General features: G+C 27.4%; 3 protein-coding genes across 3 annotated transcripts; 2 read left to right on the top strand and 1 right to left on the bottom strand.

The window, feature by feature from the left end:
- Window positions 1–1,772: 1,772 nt before the first annotated feature.
- LOC124944826 (nuclear transcription factor Y subunit C-1-like) lies at window positions 1,773–3,830 on the top strand. Its single transcript, XM_047485174.1, has 3 exons — window positions 1,773–2,573; window positions 2,655–2,782; window positions 3,827–3,830. Exons 1-3 carry the CDS (start codon window positions 1,938–1,940, stop codon window positions 3,828–3,830), a joined length of 768 nt encoding a protein of 255 aa, XP_047341130.1. The 5' UTR covers window positions 1,773–1,937.
- Window positions 3,831–16,014: 12,184 nt separating this feature from the next.
- Window positions 16,015–20,357, bottom strand: LOC124944825 (TITAN-like protein). Its single transcript, XM_047485173.1, has 4 exons — window positions 20,343–20,357; window positions 18,851–18,911; window positions 18,779–18,805; window positions 16,015–16,469 (listed from the first exon to the last, which is right to left on the bottom strand). The coding sequence occupies exons 1-4, from the start codon at window positions 20,355–20,357 to the stop codon at window positions 16,015–16,017; spliced, it is 558 nt and encodes a 185-aa protein (XP_047341129.1).
- Window positions 20,358–20,457: 100 nt separating this feature from the next.
- Window positions 20,458–22,108, top strand: LOC124944516 (thylakoid lumenal 17.9 kDa protein, chloroplastic-like). The gene is made up of 4 exons (XM_047484783.1): window positions 20,458–20,790; window positions 20,871–20,985; window positions 21,092–21,161; window positions 21,645–22,108. The coding sequence occupies exons 1-4, from the start codon at window positions 20,489–20,491 to the stop codon at window positions 21,863–21,865; spliced, it is 708 nt and encodes a 235-aa protein (XP_047340739.1). The 5' UTR covers window positions 20,458–20,488; the 3' UTR covers window positions 21,866–22,108.
- Window positions 22,109–22,426: the final 318 nt, after the last annotated feature.

The raw sequence follows: 22,426 nt of genomic DNA, 5'->3' as shown, positions 1-22,426 counted from the left end.
CCTCAAACCACCTTCTTCTCCGATTTAATCCCATTTGCATTAACAGCTCTCATAACCCTAACTTCTCCGTTAACCTCCTATGCAATTCCTTCTCTCAAATCCTCTCCTCTCTTACCCACCACTCCATTCTCACAGTCCAAGAACTTACCCACTGGTTTGGAAGATGGGTAATTTCTCTTTTCATCACTTCCCTTTAATAATTTGTAGATGATTAATGAAAAAGTTGTGAAATTTCTGTTTTTTTTTTTCAGGAAAATCAGGCCCTGTCTTTCTGTTAATCCGGGTTGTATTTCCACGAATCCGAAATCTTCTTCCTTTGCATTTCCATGGGAAATTCCACAGGGTTCCATGGACAATGCTATTCAGGTTGAAAATTCATTTTTTTCCCTTCTTTTGAGATCTTGGATTCTTGATATGTATATGTATAATGAAACTATCACCAGTACTTTGATTATTCCTTTTGAGTTTCAGAAATTGGAAGAAGCCATTTTGGGAAGACATGACTGATGGTAATTTGTGAATACATCAAACGAACTCACCAAATAAATTTTAAAAAACAATACTAAAATTTTAGAGCGATAATAAAAATTATTTAATAAAAAAAATAGCATTATTGAATTGTCACTATCCACGGTTTTAATTTAATTTTCAGAAAAAGAGAAATAAAAATACAGCTGTGATCATCATTGGGCAAGGATTCTCTTGTTATTAACGAAATTATTTTTTTAATTTTAAATAAAAATAACTTTGTTTAATTTTTGATGACATTTATGAGTGTCAGTAAATGCCAAATATTAAAAGCTTATGACTTGTTTGGCTAAGTGTTTATCAAGTTATGTTAAAGAGAAAAAATAAAATAAAAACAATTAAAGAGATTAAGAATTAATATTTTTCAACATTTTTAAAATTTATAGAATAAAATAAAATACATTACTTTTTATTTTTTAAATAGAATATTTGGGTGATATTTTTTTTTTTGTATACATCAGATATAAAAATTATATTTTAGATAAGGGTCTAAATTATTTTAAAAAAATTAATGTAATTTTGATAAGTTAAACCAATATAATATATAGTTGATTTCTTGTAGGTGACATTCAAGTTGAAATTGGATAATGAATGGTGTCACAATACAAACAATACTATTAAAGACAAGATATATATATAATATAATATAATGAATAAATTTAATTTAAAATGTATTAAATTTTTAAGTTTTATCGTATAATTTAAAATGTGATTCAATTATACTAAAAATAATTAAGAAAAAAACCAAAAACAAAATTGGATGAATAAGTAGGCGACAAAATATACCAATGAACCGTGCCAAAAATTATAAATGTGAATATTATCGACAACACAAATAAATTGATTCCTCGTCTAAACACACGAAAAATGTTTTAGACTCAAATCAGTTATAATAATTTTATTTTTAACGTGAAAATCATATTTTATTATTAAATGTGAGTGTAGTATGTTTTGAATATTTTAAAAATACATTAATTATTTAATTTGTATCAAAGAATGTCCCAACCTTAAAAATAAGTTTAATTCTAAACTAAAACTTATTTTATTTCAAAAACCAGTCTCCAATTCTTGCCCTAATTTATTAATAAACTGGTTAACCTACATGGGTGAAAATTTGAAACAAGTGTTTCTCTAGTAATAAAAATTCAATAAAATAATATTTAAATTAAATTTCATTATTTAAAAATATAAAAATTAACAATTATATAAAAATATTATTTTAATTATAAATATAAGGTGGGCCTCCCTACCTGTATCATTTATCTCAACCCCTCTATTCCGACCTAATTTTTTCGAAAAAGAAAAAAAAAATAAAAATAATTAAATTTGCTCTGGTTTTCTATATAACACCACCTTCATAGGGAACATCAAATCCACAATCATCTTCCCTATTCTACAATTTCCTACCAATGGAGAATAACCAGCAAAACCAGCAGCTCAACCAGCACCACCAGCAGCTCAACCAGCAACAGCAGCACCAGCAACAACAACACCACCAGCCACCGCAGACCGGAATGCCTCCTCCTCCGATGCCATATCCAACCCACAACCCTTACCACCACATTCTTCAGCATCAAAAACAACAACTTCAGCGTTTCTGGAACCTCCAGAGGCAAGAAATCGAACAAACTACCGACTTCAAAACCCACAAACTTCCCTTAGCCCGAATCAAGAAGATCATGAAAGCTGATGAAGATGTTCAAATGATATCGGCTAAAGCACCTATTCTGTTCTCCAAAGCATGTGAGATGTTCATCCTTGAACTAACTTATCGATCCTGGCTGCATGCAGAGGAAAACAAACGGCGTACTCTTCAGAAGAACGACATTGCTGCTGCGATTACTCGCTCTGACATCTTCGATTTCCTTGTTGACATTGTTCCACGTGAAGAGAACAGGGATGATGGTACTCATGGGATTGGAGGGATTATGAGCGCTGCTGGTGCTGGTAGCAGCAGCGGCGTTCCTGATTACTACCCTCATATGGGTCAAGACCAGCAGTTGCAAACTAGTGTTATGATGGGACGTTCTTCAATGCCCACAATGCAGACCCTACCCCCATTGCCCCCAATGCTCCCAATGCCCCCAATGCAAACAATGCCAACAATGTCGACCATAGGCATGGTCGATCCGGGGATGTATGCTCAGCCGCCGTCCCAGGCATGGCAGTCGGTTTGGCAGACAGGGGTCGATGATGGCCCGTATGGAGATTGTGGGAATATGGGACCGGATCTCGATGATGGACATGGACATGCGTATGTTTTCTCTTTCTCTTTACTTTAAATTTGGTCATGAAATTATTAGATCTTTAGATAGTGTTTGTAGATCTATGCATGCATCCATTTATTCTCTTATTTCTTGTATTTTTTGTCAAAGAGTTCAAGTTTTCACATTTTAGTTTCTTTTGATAGCTCAACTTTTTCATTTTAGATTTCATTTGACATTGAGCTTAAGATCTAGAATGTGATCTAGTCAAAACACTAATTTGTGATTAAGTTTAAAATCAACCTAAAAGTTAAACCTTTTATGAATATGATAGATCTACAACCAAATCAAATATTTGGGATAATTCTCACTTTCAAAATTAACTTACTAGTTTCTTTATGAACATTATTGAACAATTTTTCATACGAGGGTTATGTCAATATTTCAATTTTATGTGTTTTATAAATGAGTTTTTTCTTTAAACATCTTCGACCACTTTAAAAGATCTAGTCTTGTTTTATCACCTTTGAAATACATCTTTCTCTAATTTATTCATTTCTACTTTCTTTTTAATTCGGTTGGTGGATTGAATTAGTGTCATTATTATGAAATTGATTTAATACTTTACATGCATTTATGATTCATACAAAGACATATATAGATTTATTCAATCCATTAATACCATTAATACCATTAGTTTGATTATGGTATAATAGATTATTTTAATGAAATATAAAAAAGTTTATCAAACAAAGACCTAACACAACCCCTGCACATTGATCTACATTGGAATTGAGTTTATTCTAATGTTTGAGCATATATTTAAGTCGGTTCCTTATCATTTTTTGCAGCTAAAATCGACGGTCTCTTCTGTGAATCTGTGATGTAATAAAAGGAGGAGGAGATGAGAAGTTGAATTGCTGGTCTAGTGAAACTTGTTGTTGTTTTAATTTAATGAAAACTATTTTTGGGATGTTTGTTTTTGTTTTAAAAAACTTGTGAACACTTGGTTCAGAATCCAAGTAGTTGTTTGTATCACTATGATGTGTATCATGGTATTTCACTTTGGGTTTTTCTATTAATCTTTTTTGCAGTTGATCATATCTTTTTGGGGGATTGCTTATAATTTTTATAATTAATTAATTTAGTTGAGATATTAGGGTTAGGATGAACTTAGGTTAGGTGACCCCATAGGCATGGCTATATCCGAAATTTGGAGTACTAGTCTAAAAAAATCTTACTTATTATTTTACTTGCATGTTATATTGAAAATATATAATAATTTTAATTAGTTAATTAAAGATTTTTTTTACTCCACTAATAAACTAATAAGTACAAAGTTGTAGGTTCAACCCTGGTATAAAGCAGTCAAAGATGACTAGGAGAGGTTGAGGCCTATACACAGCTGCCTATACAGCTATCTAAATCGCCTCACCATAGGTTCAACCCTTATAGATGTAGATGTGCCTAGTTTGTTTTATACCTAAATTTTTTAAATTAACCATTATTATTTAGTTTATTTATATTTATACATAAGTTTAATACAAAATTCAATACATTAAAAAAAATAGTAAACAAAATTATTAAACTGTTTACATTAACCATTATATTACATTTGGGTAATTGGGTGGTAGGTCAACTGAAATCAAAATATTTAAAATGAAAATTTTAATTTAAAATATATATTAAACATTTTAGGTTTAAGGTATAATTTTTATAATTAATTAATTTAGTTGAGATATTAGGGTTAGGATGAACTTAGGTTAGGTGACCCCATAGGCATGGCTAGATCCGAAGTTTGGAATACTAGTCGAAAAAAATCTTATTTATTATTTTACTTGCATGTTATATTGAAAATATATAATAATTTTAATTAGTTAATTAAATTTTTTTACTCCACTAATAAACTAATAAGTACAAAGTTGCAGGTTCAACCCTGATATAAAGTAGTCAAAGATGACTAGGAGAGGTTGAGGCCTAACTAAATCGCCTCACCATAGGTTCAACCTAGATGTAGATGTGCCTAGTTTGTTTTATACCTAAATTGTTTAAATTAACCATTATTATTTAGTTTATTTATATTTACACACAAGTTTAATACAAACTTCAATTTATTAAAAAAAATAGTAAATAAAATTATTAAACTGTTTACATTAACCATTATATTACATTTGGGTAATTGGTTGGTAGGTCAACTGGTATCAAAATATTTAAAATGAAAATTTTAATTTAAAATATATATTAAACATTTTAGGTTTAAGGTATAATTTTAAAACATAGTAAACAATTATATTTAATATGTTTGACAGCTTAATGTGTGAAACATTGTAAACCTGAATAATAGGCACGACATTACACGGATGACCAATATCATAGTGCCTTAGAGCATCAGCAATGCATAAGACCTCTGCCCTCTTATTTTGTCAAATTTATATTCCACTTCACAGAAAGGGGGCACACATTGTACTTGGACAAAACACTCCAATTCTCCTATAATATAGGAATATTAGTTATAATATTCCTATATTATAAATTAGTTATTCATTTAAAATAGTATAAATAAAATTTATTATTTAGATAAGAGGGCGGACAGAAGCATTGGAGTGTTTTGACCAAGTACAATGTGTGCCCGCTTTCTGCTGATGTGGAATATTGATTTCACAAAAAAAGAGGGCAGAGGTCTTGTGCCTGCTGATGCTAAAGGGCACTGCCCTCTTTTTGCTTTTATCAAAAAATGAAAAAAAGTAATGACCTGCCATTTTACACGTTGTCCGGGCACAAGTCATGTGGTGTAGATGCTCTTAAGCATGAATGAGTAATGTTGTGCCGATATATATGCCCAATTATAATGATACATTGCAATCACTCATATTTATTAATATTTTGAGTAATTTTAATTAAGAGTATAATGATAATTTATATTTAAAATTGAATAATGTTGTGCCGATATATATGCCAAATTATAATGATATATTGCAATCACTCATATTTATTAATATTTTGAGTATTTTAATTAAGAATATAAAGATAATTTTCATTCAAAATTAAATTTTAAAAGAAATGAAATATCACTTTATTTAAAAAAAAAAGTTGAAAGTAATATAAAAATGTTTTAGTAGGAGAGGGAGCTTAAAACAAAAAATAATGGAACTTGAATTATCATAATAGAAATTTAAATGGTAAAACAATATTGAAAAATGATATAGAGCGCAACTTAGAGCATCAGCAGCGCAAATGACCTCTGCCCTCTTATTTTGTCAAATTAATGTTCCACCTCAGCATAGAGCGGGCACATATTGAACTTGGGCAAAACACTCTCTTATCCAAATAATTTAAAAGTGTTTTAAATAAATAACTAATTTATACTATTATAACTAATATTCCTATATTATAGGAAAATTTAAAAATTTAAACTTTAAATATAATTAATAGAAAAATATACTAATTTATTTGAAATATATATTTATTAATTAAATATATATATAACTAATATTAAATAAATTGAAATATAAAATATTTTTATAATTTAAAATATATTATAATATTAAAAACATTATAAGAATAAATTTGAGAATATATAACTAATATTCCTATATTATAGGAAAATTTGAGAATATATAACTAATATTTCTATATTATAATAAAATATAAAATATTTTTATAATTTAAAATATATTATAATATTATTATAATTTAATATATAATTAATATTATTATAATTTAATATATAATTAATATTCCTATTTTATAGTAAAACTTTAGAATATATATTTATTTAATGTTATTATAATATTACTTAAAAATAGTAGAAAAAAATATTATAATTAAATATATAACTAATATTCCTATATTATATAATATATTATATTATATAATCATGAAAAAGTCAGAAGAGGGCATGACCGGCATAGAGGGCACTGCCCTCTTTTTCCTTTTATCTACAATGCAAAAAATGAAAAAAACCAATGACCTGCCCTTTTCCACACTGTCCGATGCGGGGCACAGGTCATGCGTTGGAGATGCTCTTAAGACAGCGAATAATACAAAAATGACGTGGTGGATAGGTAGAATATTCTCTCATATTATTAATTATTTTATCTCTCCTCTTATTAAATAATTTCTATCATATAATTCTAGTTAATGGCCTAGTGCGGACAGGTGAAATTAAAATAAAGATATAAATTCATAATTCATTAGGGTTTAGGATTTAGAATTTAAGGTTTAGAGTTTAGGTTTTAGAGGGTAGAGTTTAGGATTTAGGGTTTAGGATTTAATGTTTAGGTTTAAGGTTTAACTTTAGGGTTTAGCTAAACATATTATTTAAATATTTAATGTGAGAGTTTGTTGTAAATTATTGAGTTATTTTATCCAATAAACGAGAGATAATAATAAATGGAATAAATTAATTTGTAATGATAGAGAGAGAAATTATTTAATAAGAGGAGAGAGAAATTAGTTAATAAGAGGAGAGAGAATATTTTACAAGCCTTAATTATTATTATATTTTTATTTATTTATTAATTTCACATGTTGGCCACATAGACATCACTCTCCCAGTCGCTGTCTCTCAGGAGAGATATGTATCATTCCTCAATAATATTTAGATTTATTTCAAACATTCAGAAACACCCATGGCCTTTTTTTAAGCTTTAAATTTTAGAGTTGCTGGTTTATGATTTTAGTGATTTTTTAAATATGTTTAGAATGTTTTTGTGATATTTTGTTTTTTTATTTTGTTTATTTAATCGAGTTTCATTTATATCATATTAAATTTATTTTTTTTTTTAATATTACTTTTGATAGTGCTTAATTTCATAGACATTATCATTAAAATTTCAAAATTTCACGATAATATACGTGGGAAGATGGAAATATTGTCAATTTAACTTGGATCTTACATTTTTATATAATTGATTGAAGAATATTAATTGAATAACATAACTATTTAGTAGAATTTTGAATATATATAAAAAAATTTAATAAACATAATAAAAAATATCAATAAATAAAAAATTATAACCCATATTTTTTTATTTAATTTTAACTCTTATGTTCAAATGCATTACCAAATTTCAATTAAAATCTTAATAAACTAAGGCAAATTATTTGGAATGAGATTATTTTAAAATTTTGTTTGAAATGAAAATATGAAAGGTTGAGTTACTTGTTAAAATTAAGGGCGGGAAAAATTACCGATATTATAGGTATATCGAAAATACCGTACTATAATTTATCAAAAATATCGATATATTAGGTATACCGAAAAATAGGTAAGGTATGATATCGTTACCGAAATTATTTGTAAGGTAAATGTATGAGATTTTCAAAATTTTGGTATATCTTGTTATACCGAAATATCGAAATAATATTTATAAATTAAAAAATATATATTATATAATACTTATAAGGAAATAAATAAACTTGATATTAATTTAATTAAAAAATAATAATTATATTGTAATATATTTCAATGTATGCGAAATTATATTTTATAAGATATAAAACTAATTTTATTTCACTATAAATTGTTTGATTTCTTTTTTTCAAAACAAACCTAATGGAGTCAAGTTCATCTCAAATACAAAATATGACTCGAAAGAGAGCAAGAATAACTTCAAAACCAAAACTGATTATAACTCCTAAACAAAGTATGAGTATATTTTGGGAACACTGTGAAAAGAAGACAAAAGAGTTGATTGATGGAAGAATACAACCAATCGGGGTATGCAAGTACTGTCAAGTTGAGATACCAACCATTTCTAGAAGTACCAGTGAGTTGAAAAACCACTTATTAAAAAGGTGTAAGTTGAGTCCACTCTATTAAACAAATAAAACGAGTATATGTGATAAAAGTCAAACTATATTGACGAACGAGACGATGGAGCAAGAAAGTGCTTTGGTTCAACATACTTTTAACCAAAAAAGGTGTGAAATAAAATTGTCTAAGTTTGTGATCCTCGATGAAGTGTCATTTAAAGTTGTCGAAGGAAAGAGGTTTCTCAGCTTATTACATGAAGCACAACCGAGGTTCAAGGTTCCTGATCGAAAGAAAGTTGCAGGTATGATTTTTGATTTATTCTTAGTTGAGAAAGCTAAGATTCAAAGTGTGATTAATGACCAAATGGTAAGTATCACAACTGATACTTGGACGTCCATTCAAAACATAAATTATATGGTAATTACCGCTCATTTTCTAGATAGTGATTGGATATTACACAAAAGAATAATAAACTTTACAAAAATAACTAGTCATGTTGGGAAAGAAATTGGCAAGATGGTTGAAATTTGTTTGAGAGAGTTGGGATATAAAAAGTATTTTTAATTGTAGTTGACAATGCTTCCTCTAATGATACTGCAATTTATTATTTGAAAAGAAGAATGAAAAGTGAAAATAAATTGTTGTTTGAAGGAAAGTACTTATATTTTATATTTATTAGTATCCAACTATTATTTATTAGAATTATTTAATATTTATTACACTATATAAATAATAATTGAAATATATATATATATATATTAAAATACAAATAATCAAATTTATAAAAAATAATTATATTTAAATTATATATCAAAATATAAATAATCTAATTTATAAAAATAATGATTTAAAATATATATCAAAATATAAATAATTTAATTTATATAAGTAATAATTTAAAATATATACATCAAAATATAAATTTATATATAATAAATTTTAAATGTAAAAAAATAAATAAATAAATAAAACTGAGTTTGAATAGTAAACTAGGTTAGTTTGGGAATGAATAAACAAACTAGGTTAGTTTGGAAAAGTGAACGCCAAACAAGATTACTTTGGGAAACCGTTCGGTGTTCAATGTAGCTTAGATGCATTTTGATGTTTTTCTTTTTTTTTTTCTTTTTTTTTTTTTTGTCTGAAATGGTTCAAGAAAAGGATTACAATGTTTATGTTTTCTTTCTTCATTGCTAATCTTTCCATACTGTTTTTGGTTTCTTACTTGATGTTGTCACTTTCTCCCATGGACACATAAAATAGAACACAACTTCTTTGAACTGTGTTTGTTGAGTTTCTTCATTAGAAACATACTAAGATTGGAAGAATTTCAATGAATTAAACTTTTTATTAGCTAACAAAATGGATGTTGAATGTAGTTTTGTTCTTTTTACATTTGCTTAATGTTTGTAGATAAATTGTTTCTAGGAAATAACTTCTTGTAGTATTCTTGATTTGGGTTTTTAATGTTGATATTCATTTGAATAGATTAGAAGAACTTGTTTGATCTTGGGTTTATTGCCCATTACAATTCAAAATGATCTTGTTGATGTAAAAATGTGGTATATTAGTTGATGATTTAGTGATGGCCCTTCTTGTAGAATAAATTATATACTAAAACAAGAACACTTGTTCTATTCAATTCAATTGTATTGTCTTCTTACACCTAATAGTATATTATTTCAATTCCTGATTTATTGTAACTATAATTTGTGGTTGGTAGAGCTCTATTTATATCATTTTCCTGGCAGTTCTTAGATTGGTAATTTTCTTTTTGCAGGCTTTCAGGACTTACAAGTTTATGGGAAGAACACAAACACAAATCTTTAATCTAGTGGATGGAATTCAGTGTTAATGAGGAATTTCTAATGTTGTAGAGAGATATAATGTTTATTTTTGTTTTAGGATTCTTCTTTCATAGACATGTACTTCACAGCTTCTTAATAAATCAAGTCTAAATTTCTATTATTTTACTTTAGCATCTTGCTCTTGTACTTGTTAGAAGTTATTAGTGAAATAAATAAATAAACCATATTTAAGTAAAAATTGTATGTTAGAAAATTATCTTAAGTTATCATTTTGGTAAATTTTAATGCTAATCTAATGTGAAATTTCAGCATGAGCTAAAAGGAGCCAAATGAACAACATTTTATTGTGTCATATAGTTCAAAAAGAAATGGAAAATATTTTAATTGATTAAACACATTATTGATAAAAGGAAGTATTTTATAAAAATTATATATAAAAAATATTAATTAGTTGAAAAAAGAAGGAGGAAATAGAGAATTGAAAAATTATTTTAATTTTCAAACGATCAGATTATTTCAAGTCAGTCTTTCTCTCGTCCCTTCCCTTAATTATTTTTTTTATTAAATAAAAAATAAAATAAAATAAGTTTGTGTATGTTAAAAAAATTGTTGCTAAAATTTTTTTAGATTTTGATTTCTTTTAAATGAAATTTTCTTTTCTTTATTCATACCAACCAAGTAAACCAATGTTAATTTATATAGAACTATAATTAGACTTAATATCTTCACTAAAAAAGAGTATAAAATGAATATAATTAGTAAAACTTGAATAAAAAAGAATTGTAATAAGATGAGAAGAATTAAAGTGGAAAAATATAACTCTATTAAAATAAGAAATAATGAATTAGAATAAGAGATATTTCAACTCATTCATTTTATTTATAAATTATTTTTCAATAACTTAAAAGATATAACATCATTAAATAAAATTTACAAATAAAAATAAAATTTACAACAGTATTTTGCTACATAATTTGTAGGTTTTTATTGTGCAAGGGAAGCAATAAACATGTAATAATTTGTTTAATGTCTTATTTAAAGTGGTGGTGACATGATATAATTTATTTAATATATTGTCTAAATAATGTGACATGACATAATTTTTTTAATCTAGGGTCAAAACCGAAGGTTTTTAAATAAACCTTCGGTTTTTACCCTTCTCCGTACTTAAAAAATTTTCAGATTTTTTTAATCTAGGGTCAAAACCGAAGGTTTTCAAATAAACCTTCGGTTTTTACCCTTCCCCATACTTAGAAAATTTTCAGATTTTTTTAATCTAGGGTCAAAACCGAAGGTTTTCAAATAAACCTTCGGTTTTTACCCTTCCCCATGCTTAGAAAATTTTCAGATTTTTTTAATCTAGGGTCAAAACCTAAGGTTTTCAAATAAACCTTCGGTTTTTACCCTTAGAAATTTTTTAGATTTTTTTAAACGAGGGTCAAAACCGAAGGTTTTCAAATAAACCTTCGGTTTTTACCCTTCCCCATACTTAGAAAATTTTCAGATTTTTTTAATCTAGGGTCAAAACCGAAGGTTTTCAAATAAACCTTCGGTTTTTACCCTTAGAAATTTTTTAGATTTTTTTAAACGAGGGTCAAAACCGAAGGTTTTCAAATAAACCTTCGGTTTTGGCCATGCTGTTTTTTTTTTAAATGAAAAGTAAACAAATATAACATATAATTAATTAACAACATATTAAAACCAAACCAAACCAAACAAAACCAAACCAAACCAAACATAATACTAATAATTCATGAATATTAAAAAAAACACATAAAAATATTGTCATCGTTCGTACGGAAAAACTAATAAACACATAATAAATCTAGAAATTATTAGATGGGGTGGAAGGAGGGGGTGGTTGATTCAGTCGACTCCTCAACAATACAAGTTCCTGTTCGAGATTCTCTAATCTCTGGGCCATTTCGGCCTTATCCGCTTTAATTTCAATGAGCAAATGACCTCTTTCCGCATTCCTTAATCGGATTTGTTCCATTTCCAGCGTCATCTGTCTTACCTCTTCCTCACGTGCCGCAATTTCTGATTGTGTTATCAGATTCTGGTAACACGGATGCAGTTTCTCCGGTGTACGCCGAAGTCTCTTCCATGTCGAATCACCCATATCCTAAATGCATTTCAGATATATGTATATATATATTAATCAAACAAAATAACGTAAACTAACATAAATCTAGATATATAATATATATATATATATAAACTTAAGAAATCTAAATCTCATAATAAACAAAACAAAAAAAACCAAATGAAACAAATTACCTGAACGAGAGAGGAGAAGAACCGGCGTGGAGGAGGCAGGCGGCTGCGGCGCGGAAGAGAGAGACAGGAGAGAAGAGTGGAATGAAAAAGAGAAGGGTTAGGGTTTGTATTTATAGAGGTTGATGCCGAAGGTTTTCATATAACTTTCGGTTTTGATATTAGTCAAAACCGAAAGTTTATTAAAAACCCTTCGGAAATAACCATTACTAAATTTAGAATTTTTTTTAATTGAGCAAAACCGAAGGTTCTTTGTAAAACTTTCGGAAATGAGAATTTCAAAAAAGGCAAAACCGAAGGTTCTTTGAATAACCTTCGCAATTAAAAAACCAGGGATTTCAAAACCGAAAGTTTTTACAAAAACCTTCGCAATTAACCCACATCCAACACTTAGAATTTTTTTTGTTTTTTGGAAAGGTAAGAACCGAGAGTTCTTTGTAGAACTTTCGGTAATAATTAATAAACCCGAAGGTTTTATATCCCACTCGGAATCTATTTTTAATCCCGAAGGATTTGTTCCTCTCGGGAGTATTTAGGAGAGTTTTACAAAACTTCCGAGAAAAACCGTCGGTAAAGATCCTTTTTTTACTAGTGAGTGATTGTGACATGACATAATTTGTTTAATATATTGTCTAAAGTGATGGTGACATGACATAATTTGTAATGTCTTATCTAAAGTGGTGGTGAAATGACATAATTTGTTTAATATATTGTCTAAAATGATGGTGACAGAACATAATTTCTTTAATGTCTTATCTAAAGTGATGATGACATGACATAATTTGTTTAATATATTGTCTAAAGTGATGCTGACAAGACATAATTTGTTTAATGTCTTATCTAAAGTGGTGGTGACATGATATAATTTGTTTAATATATTGTCTAAAGTGATGGTGACAGAACATAATTTGTTTAATGTCTTATCTAAAGTGGTGGTGACGTGACATAATTTGTTTAATATATTGTCTAAAGTGATGTTGACAGGACATGATTTGTTTAATATATTGTCTAAAGTGATGTTGACAGGACATAATTTTTTTAATGTCTTATCTAAAATGATGGTGACATGACATGATTTGTTTAATGTCTTATCTAAAGTGGTGGTGACAGAACATAATTTGTTTAATGTCTTATCTAAAGTGATGATGACATTACATAATTTGTTTAATGTCTTATCTAAAGTGGTGGTGACATGACATAATTTGTTTAATATATTGTCTAAAATGATGATGACAGAACATAATTTGTTTAATTCTTATCTAAAGTGGTGGTGACATGATATAATTTGTTTAATATATTGTCTAAAGTGATGGTGACAGGACATAATTTGTTCAATGTCTTATCTAAAGTGGTGGTGACATGACATAATTTGTTTAATATATTGTCTAAAATGATGATGACAGGACATAATTTGTTCAATGTCTTATCTAAAGTGGTGGTGACATGACATAATTTGTTTAATATATTGTCTAAAGTGATGTTGACAGGACATAATTTGTTTAATATATTGTATAAAGTGATGTTGACAGGACATAATTTGTTTAATGTTTTATCTAAAGTGGTGGTGACATGACATAATTGGTTTAATATATTGTCTAAAGTGATGGTGACAGAACATAATTTATTTAATGTCTTATCTAAAGTGGTGGTGACATGACATAATTTGTTTAATATATTGTCTAAAATGATAATGACATGACATAATTTGTTTAATGTCTTATCTAAAGTGGTGGTGACATGACATAATTTGTTTAATATATTGTCTAAAGTGATGTTGACACGAAATTTGTTTAATATTTTATCGCAATCACTTTAATAAACAGATTAAGGTCCGTTTGATGTAGAGGTTATTTGGATTTTATTGAGATTTATTCCAAAACCCAAATATTCTATCACACATCTAATCAACCATTTTATTCACATAAATACTAAAATTATCCTTCACTTAAATATTTTATTTTATATTAATAAAAATTCACTTTAATATATATATATATATATATATATATATATTTATTTATTTACATTTTAATAATTTTTAATATAAATTAAATTTTAAAATTATTTTATTTTAAATATTTTTATTAATTATATTAAATTAAAATTTAAACAAAATATAAATTCAACTATAAGATACCATTTTATTTAATATAACATTTAAATTTTAAATAATTCAAATTAATAAATAATTATACTAGAAAATAAAATTAATATATTTTTATTCATTTATAAATATATCACATCTAAATTAAATATTTATAAAAAGTTTTTTTTTTTTAATTTTTTTAATAAATAAGATTGTGTTAATAAAATTTAATATTAATATTAATATAAATTAAATTATAAAATTATTATTAATTTTATATATGGAGAGAGTGTGTGAGAAAAAAGAGTGATGTGAAAATAAAATTTAAAATCTGGATTTTTTCATTATTTAGTCAAACAATAGTTATTTGGGATATAAATTGATAAGAAACTTGTTTAATTAAGTGATAAAAAAAAACTTTGATTAAAGGAGAGAAAAATTGTATGTAGGAAGGAAAAAATATATATTTTTAATTTAAATTATTTTGAATTTTTCCGAATTTAATTCAAACTAAAATAATTAATTCGGTTCAAATTAGTCCATCAAATGTTCATCTCTTCAATTAAGAAAATATAATTACTTAACTTATATTATTAGTTAATGTTTAATTATAAAAAATATATATTATTAAATTTTTAATGTTATAATTAATTTTGTTTAGTTATATTTGTATATGAGAATGAGAAAGATACAACAATAAATAAAAAATATATTATATTAAGATGAAATGATTTACGGAAAAAAAAAATTAAAAAATATATTTTTATTTAGATAGTTTGAATAATATGGATAATCCTAATCCAATCCGAATTTATTCTGATCCAAACTCAATCCGATTTCAATCCAATCCGAAATAGTATTTTGGATTCGCATTGAATTTCGAATAAATCACCCAAGGCTCAAATCTACCTTTGCATGTAACTCATATTTTCTCACAAGTTTGCAAAAAACAAAACAAAATCTGTCATATCTATTTACAAAAAACATACTTATCTTCTCAAAACATTCAAATAGATATAATATTAGAGATGAATGTAAGAAAATGTAATATTTCTAGAATGAATTACATCTAATGCACTTACTTGTAGAGGAAACCACATCTCCTTTTGAGAACAAAACATCACTTGTCTCTGTCCTTTTTCTACAATATAAAAAACAAACATGAATCTTTTAAGGAAACTGTCCATAAAAAAAGCTAAGAATTGGATACTTTTACAAGAATCCTATTCTTTCATCATATATTATATAGGACATATCAAACCAAAGCCTTTTCAAGGCCTTGTTTCATGAAATATTAAATAATAAAGATATTTTTTTAGTCATTTTACCCAAATAAGCCCACATTTGGTTACACAATCATTCAAACAATTCATAATTTGAGCTTACCATTGTTTTACTAACATATGGCTGAATCTTAATCGACGCTTCAGATTCAGAATCACCAACTTTATAATTAGTTGATTTTTTCTTCTCTTCAGACTCAAATTCTTTTCTAGATTTCTTCCGGGTGCCTGATTGCCAAACACTTCCAAAATTTGGAAGCCAGTTTGGATCCACATCTCTGGAAACAATCTCTCCCCTTTTCTCCATTTCCATCTCGATTTTTCGTTGCTCTGCCCAAGCAGCTCCCACTCGATTTGGGTTCAATTTACTTTTCCCTCCTTGCTTCGAAAGAGAACCACTTGACCGACTTTCAGATTTTAGTCCAACATTCAGATGATCAAACCAAGGAGGTGGTGCTCCTGAGTGCACATTTCCTTGACCATCTTGTTGTTGTAGAGGGATGGAGATTTTAGTTAGGTTATTCAAGCCTGAGGAGGAAAATGTAAATTAGTAAGACTTATATTAGACAATAGGCCTATTTGAAATACTTTCTGTTTTTGGATTGAGAAATTATCTATTTTCAAATGTAATCTCATTTGGATCCACAAACGAGATAGAACAGTGTTTTCAATAGGGGCCAATTACAGTAAGGGTGTGTTTAATGAGGGGGAATTGGAATTGGAATTGGCATTGGAATTCTAATTCCAATTTCATGAGAATTGGCATTGAATTACAATTCAATTCCTATGTTTGGAAAAATGATAGAATTGTAATTCAATTCTAATTCCTATGTTTGGGAAAATGATAGAATTGTAATTCAATTCTAATTCTAATGTTTGTAAAATAAAATATCGGTTCAAAATGTTAACTTTTAAAATATGTTTTCACGTTTTGGCACGTTTAATACGTTTTTGACATTTTTTCACATTTTCACACGTTTTCACGTTTTTCACACGTTTTAACACGTTTTTCACATTTTCACACGTTTTTCATACGTTTTTCACACGTTTTTCACGTTTTTCAAACGTTTTTCACGTTTTTCACACGTTTTAACACGTTTTAACACGTTTTTCACGTTTTTCACGTTTTTCACACGTTTTAACACGTATTTACACGTTTTCACGTTTTTTACACGTTTTAATACGTTTTCACATTTTTCACACATTACAACACGTTTTTCACGTTTTTCACACGTTTTTCACACATTTTCACACGTTTTCACGTTTTTCACACGTTTTAACACGTTTTACACGTTTTTCACGTTTTTCACACATTTTAACACGTTTTTCACGTTTTCAAACGTTTTCACGTTTTAACACGTTTTTCATGTTTTTCACACATTTTTCACGTTTTTCACACATTTTCACACGTTTTTCACGTTTTCACATTTTTCACACGTTTTAACACGTTTTTCACGTTATACACGTTTTTCACGTTTTTCACGTGTTAAACGTGTTAAAACGTGTTAGATGTGTTAAAAATGTGTCAAACGTGTCAAAAACGTAAAAAACATGTGAAACGTGTCAACAACGTGTTAAAAACGTTTTAAACGTGTTAAAAACATGAAAACATGTCAAAAACGTGTTAAACGTTCCAAACATGTGAAAAACATGTTAAACATGCCAAAACGTGAAAAACGTGTTAAACGTGTCAAAAATGTGGTAAATGTGTCAAAAACGTAAAAAAAGTGTTAAATGTGTTAAAACGTGAAAACATGTTAAACGTGTCAAAAACGTAAAAAAATGTGTTAAATGTGTCAAAAACCTGAAAACGTGTTAAATGTGTCAAAAACGTGTTAAACATGTGAAAAACTTGTTAAACGTGCCAAAATGTGTTAAACGTGTCAAAAATGTGATAAACGTGTCAAAAACGTAAAAAAATGTGTTAAATATGTCAAAAACGTGAAAACATGTTAAAACCGTGTTAAATATGTGAAAAACTTGTTGAACGTGCCAAAACGTGAAAAACGTGTAAAACGTGTCAAAAATGTGGTAAACCTGTCAAAAACGTAAAAAAACGTGTTAAATGTGTCAAAAACATGAAAACGCGTTAAACATGTTAAAACGTAAAAAAACGTGTTAAATGTGTCAAAAACGTGAAAACGTGTTAAACGCGTCAAAAACTTGTTAAACGTGCCAAAACGTGCAAAATGTGCCAAAACATAAAAAAAACATGTCAAACGTGTCAAAAACGTGTTAAACGTGTTAAAAATGTGAAAATCATGTTAAACGTGTCAAAAACGTGTTAAACGTGTCAAAGACGTGAAAAACGTGTTAAAAATGTCAAAAACGTGTTAAACATGTTAAGGACGTGAAAAACGTGTTAGATGTGTCAAAACGTGTTAAACGTGTTAAACGTGTTAAACGTGTTAAAAACGTGAAAATCGTGTTAAACGTGTCAAAAACGTGTTAGACGTGTCAAGGACGTGAAAAACGTGTTAAATGTGTCAAAAACGTGTTAAACGTGCCAAAAACGTGTTAAACGTTCCAAAATATGAAAATATATTAAACGTGTAAAAAACGTGTTTAATGTGTGAAAAACGTGTTAAACATGTCAAAAATATGAAAAACATGTTAATTTGGAATTACAATTCCGACCTAAAAAGATAGGAATTGAGAACTATCAAATTACACTGTATTGAATTCTATTGAAATTCTAATTCCAATTCCAATTCTTAATATTAAAGTGTCTAACAAACATAAGAATTGAAATTGGACTCTCCAATTCCAATTCCAATTCCAATGCCAATTTTAGGGCTATCAAACACACCCTAAAAGAAAACGAACTAAGTGCTCACCTTGATTTACAATCTCTCTGTTTACCGCTTCTCAGTCTAGATGGACCTATGTCCTCATCCGCCTTCTAAAACCAGCGGGAAAGGGGGTTCTGTCTTCTGGTCTGGTCTGTTTGGCGTTTTGTTCGGAAGCAAGCTGTTTGGTCAAGAATTGGAAAGGAGAAAGGTGGTAAGTCTTGTTTGATTTGGGATTTTTTTATGTCTTGACATGCTTTGTGGCATTATTTTTAAATGGGATTAATAATTAATGTATAAACTATTTATAATGAATACCTCAATAGGGGGAGATATAGTAATATTTATATATAATGATATTGATTGACTTCTTCTAACAACAAAATCTATAGAATATAAACATTAAAATATCATGTTTTGAATTAATATTAAATTAAAAAATGACTCTAATTTAATTATTGTTTTATTGTTAAATTTAGAAATTGTCTAAATCTGATTTTAAACTTTTTTTTTATTTTTTTTCTCTTTTTAGTTTTTCATTCTTTTGGTTTTTTAATGAAATGAATTAAGTTGTTTTCCAAAAAAAAATATTAAAAAATTATTTGACTTGAGAAATTAACAAGGAATTATTTTATCTTACCATAAAGAAACTAGCTATCTCATCATATTTAATTTATTTTAAAGATTAGTCATTCTCTGATTTTAACCTTAAAGACATTGAAAGAAAAGTGAAACTCCAATTCTAAATAAGTTAGTTAACTGTATTGGACAAACAATCTATAGAATTTCTATCGTGGTTTTTTCAACTATACTAATTCAGGGCGGGTTTGGATTCGAATTTTTGAAATAATTTGAATTATTTAAAAATTAATGATTTATGATGACTTTGAGTGTACATTTTATTTTATAAAATGCTTAAATATATTATATATAATGATAAAGTAATAAATAATAATTTAAAATATGAGATATTTTAATATTTTTGAAACGCATTGAGTTGAAGCGAGAACATGTAGACATATTATTTCTCATTAATTAAAATAAAAAAATTAAGAATCAAACACAAACCCCTACACATACAAATATAAAATATAATCCTTCATTCTAAATATATAATCAAACACAAACTTTATATACATTTTATATACTCAAACAACAATTCTATACGTAATTAATTAATCACAATCCCTCTACTTGGAATATTCAATCACAATTGATATGTTTAGACAATTAAACAAGATTCATGTATTTAGAAACCAAAATACCAATTGAAAAAGGGTGTGAAAATTAGAGAAGAGAGTGACCAAAACCGAGGTATTCTACAACAAAGACGCCCGTTAGCTTGAACAAAGTAAGGTAGTGATAAAGATCCAAAAATTGTCAAATACAAAATTTAGAAGCAAAATTTTGTAAGTAATAATACTCTTGAAGGCTTGAAACTATCTTATACTAAATCTATTGAGAAAAAAAATACAATATCTAATGTGGGATAATTATATTCATTTTAAATGAAATGAATATAAGTTAGTTTTTTTTTTAAAAAAAAAATTGTATTTATTTATAAGAAACTATAAAGAATATAAAATATAATGGAAAACCTATTAAATCACACCAAGACAAGCCTCATTTTGATACAATTTAAGCAAAATAAACTAAGAATTTCTGTTATTTTTATAAAAAATTACTCAAAACAACTTCAACACCTCATGTCATGTACCATGTATGTAAACAAAGGAGAGAAAAAAAAAAAAAAAAATCATGACTTGCATTCATCTCCTTCTCTTTCCTCCTCTCACCCAAACCAAAATAGTGAAGCGGTTCTCATTCACAAGAAACTCCAAATCTATCCAACCAAATTCAATATCTTCTTCTTCTTCCCAGAAACTATCAAATCCTCAAACCACTTTCTTCTCCGATTTAATCCCATTTGCATTAACAGCTCTCATAACCCTAACTTCTCCATTACCCTCCTATGCAATTCCTTCTCTCAAATCCTCTCCTCTCTTACCCACCACTCCATTCTCACAGTCCAAGAACTTACCCACTGGTTTGGAAGATGGGTAATTTCTCTTTTCATCACTTCCCTTTAATAATTTGTAGATGGTTAATGAAAAAGTTGTGAAATTTATGTTTTTTTCAGGAAAATCAGGCCCTGTCCTTCTGTTAATCCGGGTTGTATTTCCACGAATCCGAAATCTTCTTCCTTTGCATTTCCATGGGAAATTCCACAAGGTTCCATAGACAATGCTATTCAGGTTGAAAATTCATTTTTCTTTCCTTCTTTTGCTATCTTGGATTCTGGATATGTATATGTATGATGAAACTATCATCAGTACTTTGATTATTCCTTTTGAGTTTCAGAAATTGGAAGAAGCCATTTTGAAGACACAGAAAATTGCAAAGATTATGGTTAGGAAAGACATGACTGATGGTAATTTGTGACACTCAATTTGGAAACATATGATTCCAACATTTTTGACTATATATGTCTGATGTTTCAAATGAGATCAATTTTGATCAACTTCTTGATTTATAGTAGCATTCAAAATTAATGATTTTTTTTTATTAGGTTTCTATGATGGCAAATTATTTTATAAATAGTTAAATAAAATATATATTCAAATTGAATTGAATCTTGGTTCGAATTCCAATTAAAGTTGTTTAAATGAATAGAGTATGGTTATATTCAAATTGAAGAGCTAAGTTTCTTAAAATAAAAACGATATCAAATTATGTATGAACATATGTATAATTAAGTGTGTGATAGAAATGATCTTATTCTAAATCAATTTTTGAATGAGATACTTAAGAAGGATTCAAACATTAGCTTAAGATGTTTTCAAACAATTTTTTGTAAATAACTAAATATAATTCATTTTGTAAAGTGTAAATGATTAATTTAATGATTGATCAGGTCACTATTTGCAAGCAGAGATTGATAGTGGATTTGGACGTGACGTTGTGGAATTTTTGGTGAAAGGAGACGTAGTTTTGTATCGTTGTATGGCCACAAAAGTTACATATGTTTACCCATTCACCACCGCTTTAGGGGATTCCAAGGGCCAAGAAGAAAGATTAAAGAAGATCAATGAGTATTTGGGTTGGTTATCACCCGATTTTGATCTCGGTGAGTAGATAGGCCAATTCATTCATGTTTGTTTGTAATCTCTTAAGCTAGTCCAACTCAAAAGGGTGGTTGGTTTAGTCTGAGGTATGATGTCAGACCATATGTTTAGTGACTTAAAATAGTTCTTGAACACAAAGTCATAAACAAGCACATTAATTACTTTTGTATATTGGTTTTGCCCATTCAAGGATATTGCAATATTAAGAACCAATGGTACCTTTTTTATTTGGATGAAAATATGGTCATTTTTTACCCATTGTTTAACTTGTAATTTGACATAATTTAGTGTCAATTTCAATCAAGAATATTGCAATTTTCATAATACCTTTTTAATTTGAAAAAAATGTGGTCATTTTTTTTAGTAGTTTGACTTAACTTAACGTTAATTTCCTTTAAAATTTTTCATAAATTAATTTGTTTATTATTTTACAATTTGAGAAAAAAAAAGGTTATAAAATTAATTTGGTCTATAGTTATTTTTAATCATTACTTGTGATTTTTTTTTTCTGTATTGAGTATTTTTATTTTTATTTTTATTAATTCAAATTTAACTCAATTAGAAGTCAAAT

Source organism: Impatiens glandulifera, chromosome 7, assembly GCF_907164915.1.
Source record: "Impatiens glandulifera chromosome 7, dImpGla2.1, whole genome shotgun sequence".
NCBI classification, from domain to species: Eukaryota; Viridiplantae; Streptophyta; class Magnoliopsida; order Ericales; family Balsaminaceae; genus Impatiens; species Impatiens glandulifera.
This window is presented reverse-complemented; position numbering and strand designations above follow the sequence as displayed.